Source organism: Falco rusticolus, chromosome Z (genome assembly GCF_015220075.1).
Source record: "Falco rusticolus isolate bFalRus1 chromosome Z, bFalRus1.pri, whole genome shotgun sequence".
Lineage (NCBI taxonomy): Eukaryota > Metazoa > Chordata > Aves > Falconiformes > Falconidae > Falco > Falco rusticolus.
In genome coordinates this window covers 59475375-59501264 of record NC_051210.1, presented here as the reverse complement: position 1 = coordinate 59501264, position 25890 = coordinate 59475375, and the positions used below count along the sequence as shown (strand labels likewise).

Below are 25890 nucleotides of genomic sequence, written 5' to 3'. Positions count from 1 at the left end.
GCGGCCCAGTTCCTGGTGGCGGGCATGGCGCGGCGGGCGGGCGCGCTGCCGCCGCTCTGCCTGCTCCTCTGCCTGCTGCGGCCGGCGGCGGCGCGGCCGCCCGCCCCGCACCTGGTGCTGGTGCTGGCCGACGACCTGGGCTGGGGCGACGTGGGCTGGCACGGCTCGGCCGTGCGCACGCCGCGGCTGGACGCGCTGGGCGCGGGCGGCGTGCGGCTGGAGCGGTACTACACGCAGCCGCTCTGCACGCCCTCCCGCAGCCAGCTCCTCAGCGGCCGCTACCAGGTAGGGCGCGGGCCGGGGCGCGCCCGGCGAAACGCGGGCACGGAGGTTTGCCCCAGCGCGGCGATGCCCGCAGAACGCCCCCCGCCGGGGGCCCCTCCGTCCGTCCCCGCCCCCGGGGGTCGCCCTCCCCCCCCCGGGGGTCCCTCCGCCCCCCACTGCCGGAGTCGCGCTGTCCCCCCTCGCCGGGGGGCCCCTCCGTCCGTCCCCCTCCCGCCGGGGTCTCGCTGTCCCCCCTCGCCCGGGTGCCCCTCCGTCGTCCGTCCGTCCGTCCCGGCGGTCCCCCTATCTCCCCCCCCCGGCGGTCCCTCCGTCCTCCCCGCCCGGGGGGTCCCTCCATCCCCCCCCCGGCGCCGGCGCCGCCCTGCCGGCCTCTCCGGGTTCGTCTGCAGGTGGCGGCGGGCGCTTCTCGCCCGCTTGGCCCGCAGCGCCGTGTGGGGTTGGCGCTTGTACCTCGGTGAAGATGCGCTGGGGAGAAGGCTGCTGTGTGTGACCCAGTGGCGCTTGTACCCAAACTCACTTCACTTTCGGCTTGCTAGCTCGGGAGTGAACTAAACGTGGGTTTAGTGCAGTTTGCTACGCTCCAAAAAAGCTGAGGTGCTTCAGTGGGATTAACAGGCCCAGCAGCGTGTTGTGAGAAATACCTGTCCTAGTCATCTCCTGTTATGTACTTCTGAACCGGGCAGGCGTGCAGTCAAGGTGCAGCCAGAAGCAGATCAGCACCACCTGTTCAGTTTTATGCAGTCTCTTTTCCAGTGCAGCATTCAAACACATCCTAACCCGTACATTCTCCTCCATATGATACCATAGGTGTAGATGTACGTGCATTGTGGTGGAGTGCACGCTGACTGATCCTTAGTTTGGGTGTCTATCTGCTTTGTAGTTATAGTCATTATTTTTCCCATTATTTTTTTTCCAATTGCAGTTACACAGGTATAAGAATTGGACTTTATCATACCACTGTACCCACCTCCATTACTGCAATTCTGGCAAAAATGGGGAAGGAAAGAAGAGAACAGAAGGAACGGAAAGAAGAAACTCACAAAGGGTTATGCATACTGCAGAAACTTCCACTCTCCCTCATAAAAATTCCTGCACATTCATGTTAACCATAGTGATTTGTCAAAGAAACTGTTCAGAATGGAAATAAATGTCATCCTGTATTAGTGCATATTGCCTGTTGTTGTTACAGGAAGGTTGTTCAAGGTGATACTTACCCTTTCCAAACAACATTTGATCTCTTCCTAGAGACTCCAAGAATCAATAATAATGAATAGGAAGATGTAATTGACTTTTTCTTTACCAACTCTTTAAACTGTTTTATTAAATAACCTAGCACATTTAATCATTGTGACTATTTCTAGAATACAGTTCATACTCTGAATACGTTTACCTAGAAATGGCTCAGGGTGAACTGGATGTTGCTGCATCTGAACTTAAAGGTGGAAGTCAGAAATGTTCAGTCCAGGTTGAAATTCATCATATGCATCTGACTTGATAATTTAATCATCTTTGTGTTGACCTTGTTACAAATGAGTAAAATAATACTAGAAAATTGCAGTAATTTCTTTTATAAAATTAAGAAGACATTCTGTGCAAGAAATAATTATGTAGCAAATATGTGGGATTTTGTTATGTTTTACCTATCAATATGATTAAGTAATGCTCACAGATTTGAGAAAGTGACCTAAATCTGGTCTTATCTGGAGGTGGAATTTTAACAGTCACCTTGCAGTCCATAAAAAAAGAAGGGCAAAGGTATCGGTTTATGAAAGTGTTGGGGGTGTGTGTGTATTATTATTATTTTATTATTTTCCTCCCCTTTTTCTTTATTTCTGGAGACAGTGGAACAAATTACAATAATTTTTGTAATACTGCATTTACAAAAAAAAACCCCAAACAACAAGCCAGCAACTTTTTTTCCAGTTCCTGTTTCAAAGAAAATTAGTAACTAGTAGGCCCTTTGTAAGAGTCTGCTTACCCACTTGCCTAGAGATCGAGGCTTATTTGTTTTAAATGTCAATTCAAAGTGTTTCTAAAGTAATGTTTTAAAAATTAACACAGCTTGCTATGCTGGAGTGCTTGGAGTAGTTATAAAATGTGATGTCTTGTGCTCTAGGGAGTCCTGGAGGTTTTGGTGCTTTGACAGAAACAGATTACTAGAAGTAGTAAATAAACAGGATATTTATGCTTGTATGTGTATGTGTGCTGGTCTAGGTTTAGGGTAGAGTTTTTTCTGGAGGAGATAATGGGAGTTGACATAAGTCATCTTATAGTACACAGTAACTGAAGAGGTTCCTTGCATCAAGCAAAATGTACAACTTGGAGTACTGTTGTCAGCCATGCTTTTGTAAAGAGATAGAAAATTCACCACTTGTTACAACTGAAAGCTTATATGGAACCCTTACAGGTCAGATCTAGGCAGTGTCTCAAACTTGTGTCATCCCCAGTATCCAAACGCTTTTTATAGTGCTTGCATTCATTTTAAATATGTAAATGTATACATGTGTATATGTGATATTAATTTATAAGAGTAATGCAAAAATAGCTTTCTTACCTTTTATCATCCTTACTTCTGGTGACTGTTCTCTGATCCAGACAAAAGCTTGGTGGCTTCACCTGCCATGTGCTTTTTGCTCATCTCCATCCCATTTAAAATCTATCACCACATTAGCAATTGTTACCTGTTAGATTTTAGATTAAAGCGCAACAAGCTTTGTTTCTTTTTTCTTTTTTTTTTTTTTTTTTTAAATTGCACTTGATTTGTAGCTGGGAAGATCTTATTAAGCCCTGTGGAGCTATTTCCTTGTCCTCTGTGCTACCCCTGCTCCCCACCTGTGGCTTCCTCATCTTCCTCAACGCTACAGTGGTAAAAACAGGAGCCCTTAATACTGATGGTAGCCTCTGGTGTAGCTGTGGGTTTTTTTGCACCTGCTTATAAAATAGCCTGTGGGATCCCATTGCTGGGTTTTAACTAATCTCTCATCCTTCTTTTCTCTGCTAGATCCACACAGGTTTACAACACCAGATAATTTGGCCGTGCCAGCCGAGCTGTGTGCCACTGGATGAGAAACTCCTCCCAGAGCTACTTCAAGAGGCGGGATATGTTACTCATATGGTGGGGAAATGGCATTTAGGGATGTATAAGAAAGAATGCCTTCCAACCCGCAGAGGATTTGACACTTACTTTGGTAATGGTTAGATTTACATGGGCAATAAATGCAGTGTTAAAAATGATGAGAAACCGCCCCGTTCTTCTAAGAACCGCAGATTTACTATTGGCATATGAGTAAATCAATACCTGGGCATACATGTTTACAAAGTATAACTGCTTGAAATTAGATAGTGCCTTACATGCATGCCCAGGCCGTACAATTATTGAAGAAAATATAATTATTGAGTGGCTCCAAAGAAAATACTTCTCTTTGTGATCTGCATTTAATTTGGTTTCAGATGGCTAGAAGATTTAAGGTGTAGGGATTGGTTTGTTTTTATAAGTGTCTTTAATCTGAATGTTTTGTTAAATCAGACAGTAGACATGGCTTACTCTGCAAATAATGTTACACTTCTAAAAGCTGGTATGTTTAAGAGAGAAACAGACATCACACTATGTTAGTGCTTTGTGAATAGAGTAGCATTGGTTTTCTGAAACCTGTGGCAAGGAAGGTGGTGCGAGAGCCTCTGTAAAACAGTATCCAAAAGGTCTGTTGCAGGAACTTGCAAGTTAAAGTGAAACCCTCAGGCTAAAAAAAAAAATAATGCCAGAATTAGATTGTCCAAATGTGTGTTACTTACAAAGCAACTTGTAGCTACGTGTTGTTTATTCTTCCTCTCACAAAGGCTTCTGTCCCAGTATTGATTGGGCGTTCATTAGTTTTGCAGAAGCGCCACAGATTGCTGCCTGCAATAGATCTCCATCTGCATGGTACTGAATGCAGGGTGGTCTGTCTCCACTTGGTTGTTTTTAAAATACTTTTCATTGAATAGAGAATTTCAAAACAGCTCATTGTCTTCAAAATAACTTTGCAAGCTGTTGATAGTACTGCTGCTTACCTCTACAGCTGAGAAAGTAAGGTACTGAGTAACTTAAGCAGAAGGCTGCGTTGCTCTTGTCTGACTTTAGGTACTTGAATGAAGAGCTTGGCTGTGTTGACAATGTTGATCCACACTTCAGGTGGGAAGAACTGTTCCATTAGATTGTTTATCTCTTCTGACTCATCAGGGAGCTTGGGGCTGTAGTTTCACAACTGAACTGAGTTAATATATATGGATCATAATATAACAGTTCACTACTTAAAGGTATATGGCTCCTTCCGTCCCTTTGCAGGAGCTTGCGATCTTTTTTGATGGTATAGGTGTGGATAGCCTGGTGCTCCTCATGAGATCTCACCCTGCAACCAAGCAGGCTCTTAATGCAGGAGCCTTAATACAGGCTGGCTCTGGGTATCCGGTGTGACATTATTTTTCAGAGAATGCAGCAGTTTAATATCCTATAATGTTCATGTAATTCCAGTAGGCATTGATTGCAATTAGGCACATTTGATTCTTTCGACACACCTGACACAGTGTCTCCCCCAGTGGGCACTCAAAATGAAAAAATTTGCAGTTCAGAGTACACTGATCCAGGCAGTCTGCCCTCAAAATCAGTCTTTATGCTTTGAAAGAAAAGACTTTTTCCCCTCCTAAAAATCTATTAGAAGTTTACATTGTATTTAAAACAGAACTTCATTTGCTCTGTACATACTTTTTTGCACAACTAACTAGTTGAAGCTGCCGAATAAATGCTAAAGTGAAGTTCCTACATTTTGGATTTTTGTCACCAGTTTTAGTTTGCTTTTGCAGAACTTCAGAATATATTTTTGCAGATTTATCTGCTTTTTCAGGGTATTAGGGGATAAATCTGAAATCTAATTTCAAAAGTAGTAATTAATGACATTCAAATAATGTGAGGATTTTTGTTTCTGATTAATAAAAAAGCAAAGACACTCCATGCTTAACAGTATAGCCCTTGATAGGACCAAATGTATACCTGTAGAATTTTTCATAGTTGGTTTCTTCTGGGCATCTTTAACTAGTAGTGCCTTTTTTCACCAGTTGGTGTCAGCACTGGATCAGAAATTACAGCTGACAAAAAAATGCTTCGTACTTGGATGTTTTTTAATAAATAAATTTTTAAAATCCCAAACTTTCTAATAGAGACGTTTTGTGTGAGAACACAAATACACAAAATTACCCAGCTAAAAATCAGAGCAGTACACAGATACGTCACTGCCTTTACTAACTGTGCATTAGTTTAATGGTAATGTCTTTGCTATTGAGTTATAAATATGAAGTTATTGAAATGCTGTCAAATTGTTTCGTGTGTTTTGAAATTACTACTTGCATTAGTAATAAGAACTCTATAAGTGTTAAATGTTGAGCTACTTAGACCTGTCAGGGCATCTCACCGCAGACGGTCAATTGTTGAATGAGTGAATCAGCTCAAAACCACTGACATTTTGACATCTATTTCTGATTACCAGCGCCCCCCCCCCCGCGATGTATCTGTTTATGTGGCATGATGTTGGCCCACTTACCTGACACCTTTTTGTGTTCTAGGCTATCTTCTGGGGAGTGAGGATTATTATTCTCACGACCGTTGTGTCGTCATCAAAGCAAAGAACGTAACGCGCTGTGCTCTGGACTTCCGAGATGGAGAAGAAGTTGCAACTGGGTTTAAAAACATGTACTCCACTAATTTATTCACAGAAAGAGCTATAGATCTTATAGCCAATCACAAAACCGAGAAGGTACAGTCAGCAGCTGTTACTTCAGTAACTTCAACGCTAAAGAATGCTTAAAGAAATGTTAGTGATATATTGATGGTGGTTTCTGTGCTTGGGTCGTTATCTGGGGCAATTCAGCATTGTGTAGAGTTAAATGTGAGAAGTAGCACTGGTAAAACTTGCCTTGTCTGCTGTCATTATCAACTTTGGCTGCACAGCCCTGGCCCGCTACGCTTCTTCATTTCTTTTTTAGTAATATAAGTAATGAATTTATAGAAATAAGTTAGCGTGTAGTTTGCCCTTCTAAAACGAGAATGGAAAGTTTAGTAGGAGAAGTTTCATTGAAAGAAACTGTTAACAACCATGTTATGAAGAAAAGATACACCTGATATCTTTCCACAGCTTTGCAAAATTCCTTTGTCAAAGTTTTATTCATTTATGTTCAGAGACTAGAAGAGAGAAGTGTAGAAGAAATCAAAACACAGTGCCTGCAGCTGTTGATGGATCAGGGCTACTTTTGCTGCAGTAACTTTTCCATTTAGTACTTCATATTGAACTCATTTCCCTTCTATCCCTTCCTCCCCAGCCCCTCTTTCTTTACCTTGCTTTTCAGTCTGTCCATGAACCTCTTGAGGTCCCTGAAGAATACATGAAACCGTATGCTTCCATTAAAGATGTAAAGAGGCGCCATTATGCAGGCATGGTGACTCTTATGGATGAAGCTGTAGGAAATCTTACTGATGCTCTGAAAAGATATGGTCTTTGGGACAACACAGTTCTTGTTTTCTCTACTGGTAAGTTCATTTAAGTATTCTTCCAGTAATAACTTTGATACAGTGTTTAACAAGCTGACTGCAGAGACATCTGGACTCTCTGTCCATCCCCCATGTATTTCCTAACTGGAAGAGCAATGAAAATGAAACAGGACTTTAAACCAGAAGGAACAAGTTCTCTCTCCCCTCTTATGGCTTTCTCAAGCATGATGGAAACAACTCTGAAGAAGTGTCTGTGCAAATGGGGGATACTCCTCTATTGGAGTAAAATTGGTATTGTGCAAATTGAGAATTGAATCCTTACTGAGAGCGATCTCCTAAATTCTTTTGTCCTGAGCTACACGTAGCTGTCTGATCAGTCTATAAATTGCCATGTGTTGCATGAAGAAGAACAAACAGACAGAAAGCAGTCTAAAGCCAAAACTCTTTCTTTCTCTTACTGTCATGTAACATGTAATTTTTTTCTTGCTTGAAATGCTTCAGGGGCACCTTACTCCCATGAAGCAAAGGTCTGTTAATAAAAAAGCTTAATATGTGATGATACAGTGTAGGCTGCCAAGTTACAGGCCAAGTTTTCGTATGTACTAGCGCATGATTTCTAGATTATTAGGGTAACTCAAATAATATGTTACAAAGCGGTTTGTTTCCAAATTAGGAATGAAACAGAACCTTTTTGAAATACAGCTGCTTGGCCGGGATTCAGGAACATAGTTGTTTGGTTGGGAATGGGAAGTGGCCTTTCAGTGCTTACAGTTGCTCTTTTGCCCAGGCTTTACACGTTAGGGTTGTCAAAATGGAAAATTAATTTTCTGTGAACACTTTAAAAAAAATTAACAACAACAAAACCCCAAACCCCAAGGTTTGATGGAAGTGCAGGGATGTGTTTTGAGTTTAGCAGCTGCTTCTTATAGCACTTGGAATTTTGGAATTTAATTTTGAGTCCGAACCTGTTTGCCGTACGGTGTTACATTTGTATCCACATTTTGGCTCTAACAGGATTTGATAACTCTTCTATGCCTGTTTCTGTTTGCAATGTTTTCCTATTTAGAACTGAAAGTAAGCAAAGCCATATGGAAAATGATACCAATATTTATTCCATATGGAAAGAATCCAGTCTTTGCTGATGGGATCCTGGCAAAGTTATTTCAGTAATGTTTGTTCAGTACATTGTGGAATAAAACTAAAGACATCTGAACTGGAATTACAGGGTATGACAGAATTAAATAGGCAATTTTATTCTTTTGTTTATAAAACATCTTTTCTCCAAACAATGACAGTATACTCTGCTTTTAACAGTAGTCATCTTGCAGTCAATTACGGGTATATTTCAACAAGAGTCAAATGATCAGGGGAATCCAGTGTCTGTCCTATCTAATGGGACTTATCTTGAGTTAACTGACATTTTAAACTGCCAATATGCCATATAACTGCATAATGTGACTGAAATGCAGGGAAATTGGGGCCTAGGTCAAGCAGGCCAGGGGACAGTGATTTGGGGTTTTTCCATCCTCTCTCTTCACTTCAAACAAGTATTCTTTACAAGCATAAAACATTGCATGCATTAAAGACCAAACGTTGAAACCATTAAACATTTAAAAAAAAAGGCAAAAAAAGAAGCAGCATGAAATCTGTTCAGCTTTTCTATATTATATTTATGGCTTTTGCAGGTGGTGTGTTTTAAAATGGGCATTAGAAGGTGGTTGAAAAGAAACACGAGAAGGTCTGCAATTGAGCGTGTTGTGCAGAGAGTTGTGCTGTGTGAGATCTCTGCACAGCTTTCAAATCTTCTGTAATTGGGAGTCAGCGTGCACTGGTAGCTATAATATGGGTGTATACTTATAGTATGATATAAATATATCCTTCATAAGAAGTAGAGCCTTCAGCTTTTGAGGGCATGCCTGCTCAAGGAAGCTGTGCCCCATCTCCCTGCCCCAAGTGCTCTCCTGGCACTGGGAGACCCTCCTCTTGGTCAGTACAGCAAGAGAGACACATTCTCCCCTACAATCAGGAATGCTCTCCAAGAAAGTTCTTCTCATGTTGTGGGGTTAGGAATCAATTTAAGGATTTAAGTGAAGACTGCAAGGGAGAATCCAGGGAAGAATAAAGTGTTTCCATAATTTTGACGAGCAGTATCTATGTGTCTCTTCAGCATAGTAGTTAAAGACATAGGATCATAAAAGCACTCTGTTTTGTTATAAACCTGTGTGGTTTGGTAGCTGTAGTGTTGGAAATCTGTAGAGGAAAAAGAAGTGAAGATCCTTGTTTTATGGTAGTTTTTACTAGATTCATGACTATTCCCTGTTCAGGTGTGGCCAAAATTTGCACTTGAATGTTTGCATCTCTCACTGCTTCAAAATCCTGCCCCCTCCCCCCTCCTCCCCGCCCCCCCCCCCCCAATGTACAAGTGATCATTTGCTATTGTGTGCTATAGCAAGTAGCATTGCAGCTAACATAGTCTTTGGTTGATTCCTTCACTGTGAAGTGTCAACCCCAAAATTAGAGATCTCCTTTTAGTGGGTGCTCATTGAAGTGATCCAGAACATGATGTCATCTTTGCTGTCAAGGTAGATTTCTTTTTATTAAACTCTTTCATTTTTCTTCCTATTTGTATATGTTAGGGCTCAACCAGGATTGCCTTGCAAACATGCCAGTTGGCAAATGGAAACACTGCAGATTTTAAAAGGGCCTTGTAAAATCTGTAGAATTCTGGTTCTTCTTTAAAGTGGCCTGATGGAGACATTAGGCCAAAAATGTAGTAATTTGATCATTAGCAAGGTCTGACTCCATCAGTTTATTGTGTAAATCAACATCTCTGGTGTCTTTTTGAACAGATACAGAAGCTATTGCTACAGCTAAATAAGAAAAAGATAAGCTAGTTTGATGGTATGTGGTGTTATATTTGTGTATCAAGTAGTAGCTTCAACAGTTTTGACTGGTGTGGTAAGAAACAGAATTTACTTTTATAGAGCACCTTTTATACTGCAGATACAAGTGAGTCTACGCTAATGAGATCGGGGTGAAAATGAAGTCATTGCCTGTTCAAGCAAAACAGATAAAAATGGATGCAGCACTGTCTTGGGTACCCATGGCCTTTGTGACCCACCTGAGATAGAAAAGAATGAGACGTAGCGGTTGTATTTCTTTTTAGGAAGCGTAAGACACTATAACTACCAACTTTGCTGAAGAGGGACTCGATTTAAAATAAAGGTCATAAAAAGCATTCAAGTAGTACAAATTTACCTCAGCACTATTAACACTGGCTTAGAGACCAAATTTTGCTTCAAATATAAACCTATGATTTGAGGTAAGAAGTGGGGATTTGCTGTAAATAGCATGTGTTTATAGTTTCTGCAACATATTGCAAGTAATTCTCGTGGAAACTTGCTAACATTAGAGCAAAGGAATCTGATGTCTAATTTCAGTTATGTATTAAAGCTACTATCCTTTTCTTTATTTAACTTTAAGCTTTTTAATATACTAAATAATTTTGGAGCTAAACTCCTTGCCACTTTCCTTCCAGTATGTCTGTTAATTCTTTCATGTGGATTAGCACTGTAGTGTCTGGTAGTTGCCATAAGAGGGCTTGAACAGTAAAATATGTGGAACTTTTCAAGCTTTGGTTTATATTGCTAAGAGGAAAACACATGAATCCATTCCATAATGGAGCATGTGACAGTGATGACTGTTTTCACTCCAAAAGAAGGTCTCTTTATCATTTTAGAATTATGATTAATAAGAGCACAGGTTGTTTTGGACATACTGATGTTTATGCAGTTTCTTTCTCTGTCACACCCCTAGATTTTTTTCCCCCAAAAAAAGTCATGTTGGGATTTTTTTGTTTATTTCCAGCTCCTGCTTTGATGGAAGCCAGGGATCTGACTTCCACTGGTTCCCTTCAAGCAGTTTTTTCTCTTCTCCCTGATGTATTTGTTCCTGAATCACCTCCTGCTCTTTCTCTTTTGCTGGTAAGAGACTTGAGAGAGACTTTTAATTGCAGATTGTCCAAGCCAGCTGAAGGACAGATGGGTTAGAGCAGTTATTCTCTGACTGTGGTGTCAGAGGTACTAATTTTGAAGGTTGTGTTGTCAGATATTTTTTTAGTAAACTTGCTCAATTACAGATCTGAGGACCTGCTTTAATTGGTCTTGTCAGAAGGTTCTGAGAAGTTCAGAGTATTGCCATCAAGGAAGATAGATGCCTGGGCATCTGCTGTCTGAGCATCTGCTGCTCCCTAGGAGGAAATAAGCATGGCTGCCTTAGCTGCAAGCACCTTCAATCAAACTACTTATTTGAACCTTATATTCCCAAATATTACATTTCTATTTCTTCATTATTTAAGCTTCTTATTTTGCAGGCAACAGTTGCAGCTGATCATTGTACTTGCATTGGTCAGAGTTGTTGCATGTCAATGGTAAATAGTGAAAGGCGCATGTGGTTGATGTTTTGTACTCCAGTATTGCCTTTTATTCATTTTTTTAAGCTTTTTCCACATTAAAGTATGGGTGGTAGGAATGAATGTTTTAGAAATAAAAAAATATCTTCTCTGCTGTATGATGCAGATAATAGCAATTAGACATCTAGACCAATTTTGTAAGAATACATTATCAAGGGCAGAAATGTTATCTTATGATGGAAATTAATTTCAAAATGAAAACTGAGGTGTAGATAGTCAATGTATTTATTATCTGCACCACCACCAGTACCCCCTGCTCTGGATTTAAAATCCTTTGAAAACCCAAAATGTTTTGTAGGAAATGTTCATTTATCTTCCCTTCCTTCCAGCATTAACTCCTCCCCATCCACCCTGCTTTTTCCATGCAAAACCCAATACTCCAATCCTGAGTTCCTGAACAGAACATTGCATCTTTTTTCCCTTTGTGTCTAAAAATTACAATACGTGGGGAATCCTGAATTTTTTTCTTGTTTTTAGCAAATGCCAGTGCTTGAAGTGAAGCTTGCTTGCAAACGAAACTCAGAAGCAAATTTTGCCCAGAGTCACAAGCTGGCCATTTTTGAGTAAAGCTTTGACTTAACCATGCTAGTAGTTATCCTAGCAAATTTTTTCTCAGACTGAGATGAATGCTGAGAACAACTCATTTTACTTGTTGACTATGTTTAATAATTTCCCACAGCTCTCCAAAGGTTGTCTTAGTGTGATTACTATTAAGCTATACTAGTTTGTTCTTCATAATAGGGTTTAAGAAGCCATTATTTTTTGTGTCAGAATCTTCTACACCCAAGTCAGTGGTCAGGTTCAGTGCTCTGTCACTGGGACAAGTCCAAAGTTTTCTCAACTATGTCTCATTTAACTTGCTTACTGCAGATCTGTGAACAGTTTGTCAGGTTATTCCCTTTGGTTTTAGGTTAAAATTTCTCTCTGGGTGTTTACTGATGATGAATGCTAGTGTAGACCTGACACAGCAGGGTCTGTAACTACTGAGACCTATTTAATTACTGAGACTGCTTACAATGAAAGCAGTCGCCTGAAACTGTCTGTGCTAGGATTGTGCCTATCGTGAAAGCTGTACTGGGAGGGAAAAAAAAAAAAAAGAAGAAAAAAAAATTCAATAGGATGAAAAAGGACATTGTTCATGCAGCTTTTGTAGGGCTAAATTTATAACTATTGGAATCTTGTATACATCAAATGCATTTTTTTTCCATGAGATCAATTTTCCTTCTCTTTTTTTTTTTTTTCCACTTCAGTAAAGTCAGGAGAATAAAGAGGCTGTTCTGGTGAGTTACAAAAAACTGTAGAAGTTGATTTATGTGAGCACAACTCAGTAAAAGTTGCTCTGTAAATGCTCACTGAAGTTGCTCAGCAAATGGTGCTGTGATGCAGGAGAGATATTATGTTCCCTTGATGGAAAGTAAAAGCCCTATGGGTGTATTTGAAGCATGAGAAGAATTACATTAGGTTTTATAGTAAAGGGTGCAGTTTTCTGTTTCTGTTGTCCTTCTAATGGAAAAGCTTTCAGTCTTCTTCCATCACACACACACAAAAATCTGTATTAAGATTATGAAAACATAATAAAGCATCAGCACTCTGAAGACACTTTTTTGAGTGGCTTTTCTGCTGCTTCTGTTGAACCTTTAAGGTTACTCTTTCCACTGACAGCATACAGCATCAGACTGAAGTATACAACATATGTTTTTTCATCATCTGATCTTAACCACATGATTTTGGTTTGTTTCATTGGAGATATGTTTTGTGTTAGCCATCAGAGGGAGTGTGCTTGCATTTCTGTCACACTTGCAGCATGACTGAAAAATGCAACAACAAATGGATTTTTCAGATGCAGTGTGGGGAAGCAGGGAAGAACTTGAGTTCAGTTTAAGGGTGAAGTTATTCTCTAATTCATGCTGCGAGTCTCTTATCCTCAGTGTAGATGTCTGCTGTGTATTCTGTATTCTTTGGGGTTTTTTTTAATGAAACCTCAGTGGGAGTTCTGCACTTGGAACATGTACAGAATAAGCATTATTTATGCTGGGAAGATCAGAGGGGAGAAGTTTTCCCCAAATGTGATCTTTTACTGCTATTATCGACAGCACTCTCTGTTTACTGTGAGTCACAAGCATGAGCTTAAATAAAGCAAGGGCTCTGAAGTCCTGTTCTGTGACCTAGACTTTCGGCAAGAATGTTGGAGGTCAAAAATGAGATGCATTTACAGAGCTGTGCATTGAAGCCGTCTGGTGCTTGTTTGTATTGTGTCTGGCATTAGCAAGTGCTGTTTAATTCCCTTTCATATATGTGAAATTCACACAGAAAATTAAGAAAGTTTTTTTTTTTAAAAAAAAGCAACAGCTAACTGCATGCTTGCTTTGTTGATATTGGCAACTGATTGTAGTGTTACATCCAGCCTTCTGTGTAAGAGAATTATGCATGTAGACTTGTCTCCTGCTTATATCTATCGCTTCATTTTTAAATAAGTACACATTAAATGGTACATAGTGGTATCATGTCAGTTATATAACTGTGGGGATTTTTAACTATTTAAGTGTTCTTTGTAGTTTCCCTTCTTTGCTTTTTTATTACAATGAACTATTGACTGCTTCCATAATTTCAATAGCACTTAAAACAAAATTGTACAAAGCCCAGTTGTGCATTATGGAAAAGTGATGTTGGCACTTCACGGAAATAGGAACTGCTGGTGTTTGGCTTTTCTGTAGCCTGCCCATCACGTATAGGCAACAGCAAGAAAGGTATAGGGATATGGATTTTGTCCTATATTCTGTCATTTGTTTATCTTTGACTGAGGTTGTTTGCATGCTGCATGTTACTCCTTTTATTTATTTTCATTGCAAACTTCAGAACTCTGCTTTGTAGAAATACCATGAGTAGTGTGAATCACTTCATTGACATGGTTTGTTTTAAACAATACTGAGACACTAATATTGTTAGACTGGCTTCTTAAGCTCTGGAAGTTACTGTGAAATAATTTCACAGTTAACTTCTAATATGCTTTCCAGTTCTGCTTCAGTCAAATGGACCCTCACACTGACCTCCATATGGTTCTGATTAAGTATAAGAGCATGATTGCTCATAAAGCCCTAGCTCTTGAAAGGATCACTAGATATATAACATGTAACTAATGTTTACGGGATTGAACTGTGGATGACTTGGATATGCCATCTTATTTCTGCCGTCTCTTTCTATACTCGTTACACCCATTGTTGTCTGGTTATTGTGAATTAAAGAAACCTGCGTGTCACTGGTATTCGAGGGTGAATTGCATTTGATTTTTCAAATGCAATATTACAATCTCAGTGAGAAAAAACCCCACAACTTAGTATTGGAAAACAAAGCCAGAATTACACAAAGGAGAGAAAGAAGCAAATCTTCCATCGTCTGGTTTAGTGGTTCATACTGTTTTGGATCAGTGGGACAAAGATGGCTGAAAATCTGCCCTCAATCCATCATCCCCTGTAATTTATCCTCTATTAAGGGAATTTTGCTCCCTGGCTGACAGTGGCACAGGACTGGGATCACTTCAGATACTGTGAGATTCAGGATTAGAAGTGTGTTTCTGTACTTGCTGTTTACAACTTGTAAAATCTCCTAATGCAGTAGCACATCAAGAAAATGGGGAAGAAGTCCCAGAATCACGTAAGTCTGAGTTTCTTTTTAGCTTTCATGATTCAGAGCTCAATGTTGCGCACTGGAAATGTACCAGAAACTTGAGGAGAGGGAAGGAACTCGCTCCTTCCTTACTTCACTAGGACCCAGAGACTAGGGACTCTGTTCCCCTGATTGCCCATCTTAGATATCCAAATGGTGAAATGTCTTCTACTTTCTTTGGGAAACTGTCTTCTAACGTAACACCATAGGTGACTTCAAAACAGCTTAGAAAAACTTTGAGTAAATATACTTTGTTTTATTTTTTGTCAGATCTATGATAAATAAGTTTTCTATCACAACTCTTCCTTGCATGACTTTTAGTATTTCTTCCATGTCCTGTATGTTGTTTTAAACTACCTCCATGAATTTACATATATGTTGGATACTATTAAATTATCAAATACTATTAAATGTAATAAGATATAGCCACATATGGCACTTACTGATCAATTAGTTTCTTAACCAACATTAACAAAGGAGATAGCTACTTCTCCTCTTTTGTATGTTGCCATTATTCTTTTAGAACCTAATTTCTTCTGTAGGCAACTTTTGAACTTTGAATATGCAAGAAAAAGAGGAATGCTGCTTTTAGTATCACTGGGAATTGTTCAGTGGAGTGGATATATACTAAAGCTGTGATGCAGAGCACTAACTTTTTTTAGTATCTGCTATTATGTTTTCTTAGAAAGGCTTGATTTAATACAACCATAGAACAGTTTGAGTTGGAAAGAACCTTTAAAGGTCATCTTGTCCAGCCCCCCTGCGAAAAGCAGGGACATCTTCAACTAGACCAGGTTGCTCAGAACCCCATCCAACCTGACCTTGAATGTTTCCATGGATGGGACATCTACCACCTCTCTGGGCAGCCTATTCCAGTGCCCCACTACCCCCACCATAAAAAAAATTTCTTCCTTATATCTAGTCTGAATCTACCCTCTTTTAGTTTAAAACCATTACCCCTTGTCCTATTGCTACAGGCCCTACTAAAAAGTCTGTGCACATCTTTCTTATAAGACCCCCTGAAGTATTGAAAGGCCACAATAAGGTATTCCCAGGGTCTTCTGTTCTCCAGACTGAATAACCCCAGTTCTCTCAGCCTTTGCTCGTAGGAGAGGTTTCCACCCCTCTGATGATTTTTGTGGCCCTCCTGTGGTCCCCTTCCAACAGGTCCATGTCTTTCCTGTACTAAGGACTCCAGAGCTGGATGCAGTGCTCCAGATGGGGTCTCACCAGGGTGGAGTAGAGGGGCAGAATCATAGAGTCATTTAGGTTGGAGAAGACCTTTGGAATCATCAAGTCTGAATGTTGAATCCCCTCCCTTTGCCTGCTGGCCATGCTTCTCTTGATGCAGCCCAGGATATGGTTGGTTTTCTGGGCTCCGAGCGCACATTGCTGGCTCATGTACAGTTTTCCATCCACCAGTACCCCGAAGTCCTTCTCCTTAGGGCTGCTCTCAATCCCTTCATTCCCCAGCCTGTATGGGTATTGGGGATTGCCCTGACCTAGGTGCAGGCCTTACGCTTGGCGTTGTTGAGCCTCCTGAGGTTCACATGGGCCCACTTCTCAAGCTTGACCAGGTCCATCTGCATGGCATCTCATCCCTCGGGTGTGTCAGCCTCACCACTCAGCTTGGTGTCACTTGAAAATTTGCTGAGGGTGCACTCAATCCCAACGTCTATATCGCTGATGTAGATATGAAACAGTACTGGTCCCAGTACAGACCCGAGGGACACCACTCATCACTGATTTGTATCTGCGCATTGAGCTGTTGACCACTGCTCTCTGTATGTGTCCATACAGCTAATTCTTCCTTTTTTTTATCCACTGAATGGTCTGTCTATCAAATCCATCTCTATTTCAGAGAGAAGGATGTTGTGGGGGACCCTGTCAAAGGCCTCACAGAAATCCAGATAGATGACATCCATAGCTCTTCCCTTGTCCACCGATGTAGTCATTCTATCACAGAAAGCCATTAGGTTTATCAGGCAAGACTTGCCCTCAGTGAAGCCATGCTGGTTGTCTTGAATCTCCTCCCTGTCCAACATATACCTCAGCAGAGCTTCTGGGATGTTATGTTCCATGACCTTCCCAGGCACAGAGGTGAGGCTGACAGGTTGGTTCCAGGGTCCTCCTTTCTAAGCTTTTTAAAAATGGATGCAGTTTCCCTTTTTCTAGGCACCAAGGACTTCACCTGACTGCCATGACATCTAAAATATCATGGCAAGTAGCTTGGGAACTACATCAGCCAATTCCTTCAGGATTCTGGGATGCATCTCATCAGGTCCCATAGACTTGTGTATGTTCAGGTTCCTCAGATGGTCGTGAACCTGATGTTCTTGCAGTGGGAGGGACTTCACTCCCCTGTCCCTGTCTTGTAGTCCATTTGAGAGGTGTGGGAAGCAAGGCTGCCAGTGAAGACTGAGGCAAAAGAAGTTGTTGAGTACCTCAGCCTTCTCTTTGTTGGTTGTTCCCAGTGTGCCAGTTGTCTTCATTGGGGAGGCGCACTTTCTTTCACCTTCCTTTTCTGGTCAACATACCTGTGGAAGCCCTTCTTATTCTTTGTGTCCCTTGTCAAATTTAGTTCCAGCTGTACCTTGGCCTTCCTGACCCCATGCCTACACAAAAGGGCAATGTCCCTATATGCTTCCCAGGATTTCTGTCCCTGCTGCCACTGCCTGTTCATTTCCTTCTTGCTCTTTAGTTTGACCAGTGGGTCTTGACTCATTGACGCTGGTCGCTGTCCTTTCCTGTTTTCTTACACCTGGGGATCAAGAGTTCTCCCACTCCAGGGAAAGTGTCCTTAAAAGCTCTAGCAGCTCTGTTCTGCTCCCATGTCCCTGAGGGCAGTTTCGCATTGACAAACTCCTTGAACAGCTGGAAGTTTGCTTTCCTAAATTTCAGGGTCCTGACTTTACTCTTTGCTTGTGCCATGTTCATCAGGACTCCACCAGTGCATTGCATTATAGAAGATCATACAAAATGGTCAAAAGGGAAATACTTAGCTTTTTATAATTTTGTATTTCAGTACTTCTTTAATAAATGCTTAATAGAACAAATGCAAATGGACTGAAATCTGAAATTTTATGTACATACATTTTTAGATTTCCTTTGTAACTGATTAATAATGTACAGAACAGCACAGAACTGTCTCACACAAAGCTTCAATATTTATTTAGAAAGCTTGCTTCTCCAAGAGACTTACTTTGTCAATCAAGGACAGCCCTTGCTTTTATGAATCAATATAGAAACATAGGGAAAATCTATCACTGATTCAGTTGGGGAAAAACCAGAATATTGTCTGATCTGGGTTAACAATTTGAAAGAAGCTGCAGATGTTGTAAAATGGCCTTAGTGAAGGATGTATTGTCTCAAAAAGGTTACTTGAATCCCTGCTGAGACATTCTGAATCTGTTTTCCTTCTCTGCTTTTTCATTTTTTTTCATACCTGTATGTTCATATAAAGTATGGTTTGGTTAGTACATCTGTTCCATATATTTATGAATATTCTACAATATGCTCCAAATAAACATGTGAGTGAAAGCTAAACTCCACAGAAGAAATGGAGAACTTCCAAATAAAGCTATGCACAACTGTCATTCTTTTCTCTCTCTCACTTTGCATTATTCCGTGTTATTCTTATGCATAGAATATAATAGATCCATATTTGTGGACAATTTCACTTTAGTATGTGTCAAAGGAGTAAGATTTTCTATCTCTGCCCTAATTCATAGGAGAGTAACACCAGCGGGATTTACATACAGTATCAGAATATAGATACGCTGAATGCCAAGGAAGCCACACATTTTACAGATTTTTGAGTTGAAAAAACCCAAAGAAACACTAAAATCCATAAATGCATGTTAGTTATTCCAAATTACGATGGATTCATAGTAAGATATCGTATCAGTTGAAAACTAGTTGACTTTAAAAGTAGAAGGAAAGTTTTGTATCATAATTTTTTGCTCTTGCCCATACAATTTCCTGATCATCTTTTTCTCTTAAGATTTAGGAGGACCCTTAGATGGGCCTAGTGTTGCCTTCGCCTGTGCATGCAAAAAAAGAAGGATATTTTTTTTTTTTTTTGTGAAACAGGGTTGGGCATTACAATGGAAGGTTTTAGTATTGGGAAAAAAATCTATAAAATAGCTAAAGCTGGAAGATAGAAAGTATGCATCTTCAGAGCTGGTAAAGTTGAGCAGGCTGAGTCTGAAAGTAACTGTATCCGTTTGTCATGGATGTTAAGATTTGGCCACGGATGAGCATGTCAAATCATGTAAATGTCTGATGTGGAACTGCCTTGGAGAGCTCTTGCTGCACTGTCCATTGCAGGTTTTTTAGCTCTTCATGCCAACACTGGAAGTAATAAGCTAATTTCCCCTCCTTTTGTAAGGGTGCTGAAAAATTGTGTTTTTCAGTTTCTTACAGCTCAATGTTGATCTTTCTTGTGCTTTCTTTATACATTCCTACTAACTGTATTTATGCCCTTCGCTAACATACATCTCTGGATACCTTCATGTGCCTCCTATGACCAGAATATCTGTCTCTTACTATACAGCATCTATCTTTACATTTCTCTTTAAACAGGAAGAAACACCCCCCCCTTTTTATCTGAACTTTGAACATTACTGCTGTGTGGAATGCTGCCTGTGCCTGCTCTTAGCTTTAATCTCTAATTGCATTTTCTTAAGTTAAAATATAGCCAGAGCCTTGTGTACATTGAAGTGAGCTGACCCTGAATTCTGTGTAAAGATTCCAGAGTTGCTTGAACTTGGTTGGGAAGAACCACAAATCTGCAGCAGTAATTTCAATCATATTTTAGAGTAAATGGCTTTAACCAACCACATATAAATGTAGCAACTGCAGTGCATGTCTTTCATCATTGACTTCATGTCTTACATCATTGTATTATATCCACTCTACGTGTTTAGCCTATACAGGATATTGTAACATTGCTGCAGAGGGCTGCATGTACTGGAGCACTGCACTGCTTCTGATGTCTTGCAAGAAGATATTTTATCAAATTAACAATTAGATAGAACATGTTGACATCTGATACACAAAATTTAATAACAGTTTTACTAGTTACATCTCTTTTAAGTCTGCTTTCTGTTTGCATTGCAACATTATAACACATTTTGCAATCAAATAAGCATTTGTAACAAGTGGCTCTTAAGAATGACATCCTATGCATGCTTTTCTGTCAAGTCTGAATTTTTGCAATAGTGTTCTTCCATTACTGTTCTCATAGGAGTAAAGAAAAAAGGTGCCTTCCATTACTTTTCTGTGCTTTTGATGTTGGAAACTCTGAAATGGCAGAAGCTTACCTTTTGTCAATTATCATAGCTGTCAAGGGAGTGGTGCTAACTTTGAAAATCTAGGTTGAAAGGGGTAAGTGAAAAGGCTTTATCGTTATTTATATATCCCCTATGGAATAAACCAGAGAGATCTGTATATATGCAATAAACTATATTTAACAATGTCCACTTACGTTATTCTTTTCTATATCTAAGTACATACTAGAAACAGCTCCAAAGAAGTACAATAAAAAAGCTAGAGGATAAGTTATATTAAAAGCTCTTCTATTTCTGAATTACAAAATAACAAAATCTCTGGCTATTTCCTTCTTTCCCTGCAAATATTTCTTCTGTTAGGAAGAGTCTAATGAAAATTTTACATAGTTGCGGTTCCGGCTGCAAATAGTATGAATTCATATCTGCTGACTTGGATATATCACTTGATACTGCTATTGAGCTCTATTCCAGTGATTTCGATGGATTGAAAAAGCAAAGCCTTTGCTTAAAATGGTTTGATAATTATGTTTTACTGACCACAAATGGTTCACATTGACTAGGAGAGATAAACAACTGTTGGCCAGCAGTTACAGTTCATTAGAGAGTCAAAAGTTGCAGAAAGAAGGCAAACACAAAAAAATTAAAATGAAAAATGCATGCCTCAGGAGGAAGAATAGCTGTGTAGACAGTGATGCTGAGGAGTGGGACTGAGGTTAGGTAGGGCCTTTTCCTGCCCACAGGCGCGATTGCCCCTGAAGTCTCTCAGCTACGTTCAGGGACTGTGGGTGGCTTCCTGCGATTCTCTCTAAGTGACCTTGGATATAGCTTGAACTGTTTTAATAATTGTGGTGGTTTGAGTTTATGAATCCAGATAACTTTGACAAACCTGGTTAACAGTGAGCATTTGTACCAGCCTATTTTAGGGACTGTTGACCTCTTATGTGATCTGAGAGCTTTTAAATAGCTGTTTAAAGGGTTTTTTAAAATTATTTTTATTACTTTTTAAATTATTATTTTATTGTTAATCTTTAAATTTGTTTAGTCAGAGCCAAAAGATCACATCTGCAGCCTAAGGTAAATGGAGAGAGGCTTTGCGGAAACATGGACCTGAAGGCATTGACAAATTTAATCACTTGTTCAGTAATCCTGAGACAGGCTTGAAGATGGATTTTTGAAAAATTAGTAACTCCTTTGCCAAAGTGGGAACAGGGGTAATATGGGACTTCTGGACACACATATACGGGTCAGGTGGTGGTTACTCAGGAGTGTGGAAGTCCTTATGAAGAAGATAAAACTGCAACTATAATTGTGGAGATGGGGGGAGCACACTACACAGGATGCCAACGTCCCCTCTTGTCTGACCCTTGTTTATCATGACCCTGCCCACCTGACTGAAGCAGCAGAACTTTGCTAATGCACGTTTGGACTGGGCAGGCTGATGGAGGGTCATGTGAGTGGTTTGGTCAGTATTATGAAAGAGATGATAAATTCTGACAAATTGCTTGGCATCAGGGATGACAAACAATAGCAGACAGACTCCTCTTGCAAGCAGAGGCTGAACCGTAAAGTGGATTCACTTTATGGCTTTTATCACTACATTAGACAAAGAATTTGCAGAGAACAGAAAGCAAAATGTCTTCTGAAAATTTAAGGATTAATTTATTTCTGAAGTGTGGGTGTACTGGGAAACTCTTGGCCATCCAAGGCTAAAGCTCTGTTTATAGTGAAATGCTGTCCTTGAGCAGAAGAGTCTGATAGTGCATTAAGGATTTTTCTCCTTCTTTCTCAGTGTCAGGAATGAAAAGGGAGACTAATTAACCTGTAAAGGATAGAGTTTCCAGGATAAACTTTCTAAGGAATGATCATCAAACACAAACCCATCAAAACCAAAAATCAAAATGCCCACCAAGAGCAAAATATGAAATTTGCCTATTCCTTTGAAGTCTGCAGTTGTCTATTATACATATGAACAGCTCCCCTTTGAAAGTGCTAATAGTTGTATTTGTATATTTGAGGACTGAATGTAGTCTGTAAAGCTAGGTAGTTACCAAGAGGAGAGATTTCACAACTTCAGGATTCAGTAATTATGATCAAAAGTTGCAGAAAGTTCAAGGATGATGAAGTTGGAGAAACTTTGGGACTTGCCAAGAGGAAATTGCTGGTGACCTTACTGAACTACCACAGTTGTCTTGCAGGCATATTGCAGAGATTCAATATGGGAGCAATTAGAAGAGGACATGTTTTGGCACGTAGACGGGAAAAAAATCATCATTAAATTAAAAATCTTGAGTTTAAGTGTTCCTTCTTTTCACTCACTTCAATGTAGCATTGATGTGACAAAATTAAGGAGGAGAATATTAGGCATGCTGTAAACAGTAGGTTTTTTTCTGTTTATTTGAAGAAAATAGGCTCAGTTTTATCCAGCTTAATATAATTTTTCTTAGATTCAGCAGTGTGTTATTCAGCCACTGATACCTGTCACCCAGTAAAGATGTTTAAAGAAACCAATAACAAGCAAAAAATTACTCTGAAATACTCATTCAGCAAATATGCTTTCTGCCATTTTCCCACCTGGAAAACATAATCCATTGCTGAAAGACAGATTTAAAGGGAAAGAAAATTATTGATGTAAATTTCCATTTCTCTTCATTACCTGTGTTTCTATGTCACCACATTAACTTACCAAATAGTTCCTTTCCTCTGCTGTAAGCTTGATTGCACTTAACAAAAGCTGGGGTGGCTGTTGGGAGAGACTTGAACATCGCTGAATGTACCTGTACAAGACTGAAGCATTTTCTACCTTGTCCATACATGCTTATTAAACCTATCTGTTTTGTTTCATTGTCATCTGTAGGAGAATGAAGTAGCCTACAGGAGACAGAGTAGTTGCAACACATCACAAAGTAATTAATGTTTTTTGTCCCCCTGAAGTTTAAGACTAGTGTTATAAAGAACATTATTTTCTTTACTCTTTTATTGATGTATTTGGTTTAGACAATTGTTGGATGGAATTTCAGGTTTTGTGGTTTATGTGTTTGGTATATGAGTTAGCTTAGGGGCAGATACTTCTAATGCGTGCTGCCCTTTTTTCCAATGTCTCGTGTGGCAAGTAACAACCAAAGAGTTTTGTTTCATTTTTATGTCTTTATGCCAGCAGACTTCTGTTTCTTTCTTATAGTGAACTGAGCACTTCTGGATATATTCTGGGTATAGCTAGGGCCCCAAGTGATTAAAAACTCAAGTCACTCCTCTCAAGCAAAAGTGATGTGAAAAACAGATGTAAATCTGTCCAGTTGCCAGAATCAAGTCACAGTCTGCACTGTGTAAAGCCAACGCATGTGCCTACACTTACAAAGAAAAAAAGACATCTGGCTCATAGTGCATGAAATATAAAAGTCGTAGACACGCAGGAGGAGTTGGGTTACTGCTGGATGACCAAGGCTTAGCTGAAATGCTCCTGACACTCTGTGATGGCCCTGACACTCCTGCTGTTAGGGGCAGACTTCTTAATTCCTTCTGTTGAGGTTTCTGCTTTTCCTGGGCTGGTTGGAGCTTTTTGACACTGGTCAGTTTTCCCTGGCTGCCAGTAGCATTACTGGAAGGTGCCCATCTGCACCGCCTTCCTGTGCGCGGGTTGGCTGGTCCGTCACAGTCCTCTTCTTCCTCCCCAGCCTTGCTCCTGAAACCTTTCCCAGCTGTATCCTGATGTGCTAAACCACTTAAATTAGCTCCAGATTGCTCTGTTTATTGCGTGCCGGAGAAGTGACAGAAGGCAGTTGAAGCAGTGCTCCCTCAAGTAAACACCAAGGAAAAAGGTGTACAGGGTATTGGGATGGAAAATGTGTTATCTGGGCAGAACCCTGAAGCTTTAATGCTTGTGTGTTAGATCATTCGCCTCTGCTGTTTGCACGGGATTCTGAGGTTTGGCCTGGAAATGTGGGTTTTGTTTTTTCCTTTTTAAAGGGGGGGGGGTGGGGAAGGTGTTAGGTCAAAGTAGTCATTTCTTCCCTTCCCCTCAGAAGACGAAACTGGAGAAAGGTGCAATAGTGATCTCCGAAGGCTGGCAGCCTTCCCTGAGGGCCACACACACCCTAACACTTCTGCTGCATCTGAAACCAGGGATGACTTTTCTTGTTACAAGGCTCTGATCAGCAGTAGACATAAAATTTTTCTGCCAGCCTGTCCTCACAGCTGAAATTGGATCCTCTTTTCTTACCTTACCTAAATATATAGCCTAAAATACAAAACCAGCAGGCCTGAGGTCAGGTATTTTCCATACAGCTGGAAGTATGGATGCGTTAGTTTTGGCTGATTGAACAGGGTATCCATAAGCACAGTAACAATGGGCTGACTTGCTGCCTTTTTTGCTCCAAAAGCTGCTATAAATATGCCTCCTAATTAGATCCATAATGTTTGGATCACAGCGCTAGGTTTGTTCTAAGAGAGTCACGCTGCTTCCAGAAGCAGCGGAAGAACCCCAAATGTATTCAAAATAAACTTCCGAATGCTTTTACTGAATAAAAACACCTAGATGTTGCCAGCTATTGGACAGTCTCTGCACTTAGAAAACTTAATGCTTGAAATGCAGTGCTTCCCAGCATACTTGTGGTCATTTGTCAGTCCTCCTTTTATTGAGTGTCTGCCTACCATATGGACATATCTCCTCTGTTTGGTAGGGAGAGAGGGGGGGATGCAGCTGGAAACTAGACAGTCTTCTGAGTTGCATCTGCAGCGCTGCTTTTGAATGGAAAGAGGGAGTGTATAGGAGGGGCCTTGTCGTTCCTTTTAGCATAGAGAAGCCACCCTACTTTCACTCTCACCTTCACAAAGCAATTAATCTCTTAATCAGAAGCAAGAAACTGGAACAAGTGCCAAGAGTTATTATTGACCCTATTTCCCCTTCAAATGTTTTGTGCACCTATTTCGTGCTAGATGATGTGCAGCTGATGGCTTTAGTATGTTGGCAGCCTCTAGTTTCAGGAGTAGCAGAAGCTTAAAAGGTTCCTTTTCTCATTATTTTGAAGGTGCTTTAATTTGATAACATATTGAAATGCCCAAACCTGCATTATAAAATAATTCAGAGTTAGTTTTTTTTCTGGTCGGTACTTACTTGAAAAAATACCATGTGGTTTTAGACAAACCTTTCAAACAGAGCTTGGCATGGTTTACATATCAGACGGATGTGTGCTAGATCAGCTTACTGCAGGGGCCCATGAGGAGAAATTAAAGGGTATGGGAGTTTTCTTTTGGAGCCTCAGAGAAATTCATCAATTCAAAAAAGTAGGAGCTTAAGCACAGGTGTAAAAGAGAAAAAAAGCTAGGGCATGCCAATGTTGGATTTGAAATGTAAAGTAGATACAGTAAGAGTATTTGGCAAGTATTTTGTGACTGTTTTAAGGAAAAAAAGAGACCTTGGTGTTTGTAGCCAAGAGCCAGAAATGTTAGGCTAGATCTTTACAGACTCTAAGGGTTGGTTAAAGTTATTAAGCACTAGTATATGGTAAATGATTAGTGATTTGAGTTGAGATATCTGATTGTATTTACATGATCCTAGATGCTTAAATTTAAGTTTCTTCTTACTTTCCACTTGCAGATACATTACTTCAAATGCTTTCTTTGTGCTGTGTTCTGAATAGGATAAAAAAGTGGTTGTATAGTCAAAG

General features: G+C 40.2%; 1 protein-coding gene across 1 annotated transcript in view; it reads left to right on the top strand.

Moving 5' to 3' along the window:
• The window catches only part of ARSB (arylsulfatase B), a 67550-nt gene continuing 41660 nt past the window's right edge, over window positions 1-25890 (top strand). The window contains exons 1-4 of the mRNA XM_037373735.1: window positions 1-285; window positions 3287-3473; window positions 5881-6071; window positions 6634-6841. Coding sequence (XP_037229632.1) covers window positions 25-285; window positions 3287-3473; window positions 5881-6071; window positions 6634-6841 — 847 coding nt within the window. The 5' untranslated portion in view covers window positions 1-24. The remainder of the gene's footprint in view (window positions 286-3286; window positions 3474-5880; window positions 6072-6633; window positions 6842-25890) is intronic.